This window comes from Chaetura pelagica, unplaced genomic scaffold (assembly GCF_000747805.2).
Source record: "Chaetura pelagica isolate M959 unplaced genomic scaffold, ChaPel_1.0 scaffold2267, whole genome shotgun sequence".
Lineage (NCBI taxonomy): Eukaryota > Metazoa > Chordata > Aves > Apodiformes > Apodidae > Chaetura > Chaetura pelagica.
This window is the reverse complement of record NW_009954052.1, coordinates 9,875-10,943: the sequence shown is the minus strand read 5'-3', so window position 1 is coordinate 10,943 and position 1,069 is coordinate 9,875. Positions and strand designations below refer to the sequence as shown.

Below are 1,069 nucleotides of genomic sequence, written 5' to 3'. Positions count from 1 at the left end.
TGGCCACGTGGATTTACTCGTTTTGTTGCTTCTTGAAGCTTTCCAGGGATTATCTGACCTTGGCGGTGGGGAGGGTTTTGGGGGGGTTGGCCACGGCCTTGCTCTTCTCCTCCTTCGAGGCCTGGTACGTCCACCAGCACCTGGAATGTCACGACTTCCCTCGGGAATGGCTCCTTGTCACCTCCAGCCAGGTGGCATTTTGGAACAACGTCATCGCCATGGGGGCGGGGGGGGTTGCAGATTTCTTGGCCGAGTGGTTGGGGTGGGGTCCCGTGGCCCCGTTTGTGGCTTCCATCCCTTTCCTGGTGGCCTCGGGGCTCTTGGCCCTTTGGAATTGGGATGAAAACTACGGGAAGCACCGAACGTTCTCCAGAACCTGCGGGGATGGTTTGAAGTGTCTCCTCAGCGACCGGCGTGTCCTGCTCCTGGGGACAATCCAGGCCCTCTTTGAGAGCATCATCTCCATCTTCATCTTCCTCTGGACACCCGTCCTGGATCCCTACGGAGCTCCTTTGGGAATTGTCTTCTCCTCCTTCATGGCCTCCAGTGCTCTGGGCTCCTCCCTGTACCACTTGGCCCTCACCTCCCGCTACCACCTCCAGCCCGTGCTCCTCCTGGGCCTCTCTGTGCTCTTCCTCTTCTTCCCCCTCTTCATCCTCACCTTCTCCACTAGCCCTGGCCAGGAGAACCCCACCGAGTCCTTCCTGGCCTTCCTCCTCCTCGAGTTCTCCTGTGGTCTTTACTTCCCAGCCATGGGATTCCTGCGGCGTCAAGTGGTGCCGGAGAAGGAGCTGCTGGGGGTGATGAACTGGTTTCGGGTCCCTCTCAACCTACTGGCCTGTCTGGGCTTACTGGTTCTCCACGGCAGCGACCACAGGACGGGGACCAGGAACATCCTGGGGGCCTGTGCTGGGCTGGCCCTGCTGGCCCTGGTGGCCGCCGGGCGACTCTTCTCCCGCAGCCGCTTGGAGCCCGAGCTGCGCCTGCCCGAGGGGCCCCCCCTGGGCTGAGGGGCGGGCTGGGGCCTGGGGGCTGTCACCCCCTGCAGGGGACAGGCTGGGGCCTGGGG

General features: G+C 62.8%; 1 protein-coding gene across 1 annotated transcript; it reads left to right on the top strand.

The window, feature by feature from the left end:
* Nucleotides 1-8: 8 nt before the first annotated feature.
* MFSD5 (major facilitator superfamily domain containing 5) lies at nucleotides 9-1,010 on the top strand (the record flags this gene model as incomplete). The annotated part of the gene is made up of 1 exon (XM_010002317.1): nucleotides 9-1,010. A coding segment is annotated over one exon (1,002 nt), but the record flags the coding sequence as incomplete, so codon positions are not given.
* Nucleotides 1,011-1,069: the final 59 nt, after the last annotated feature.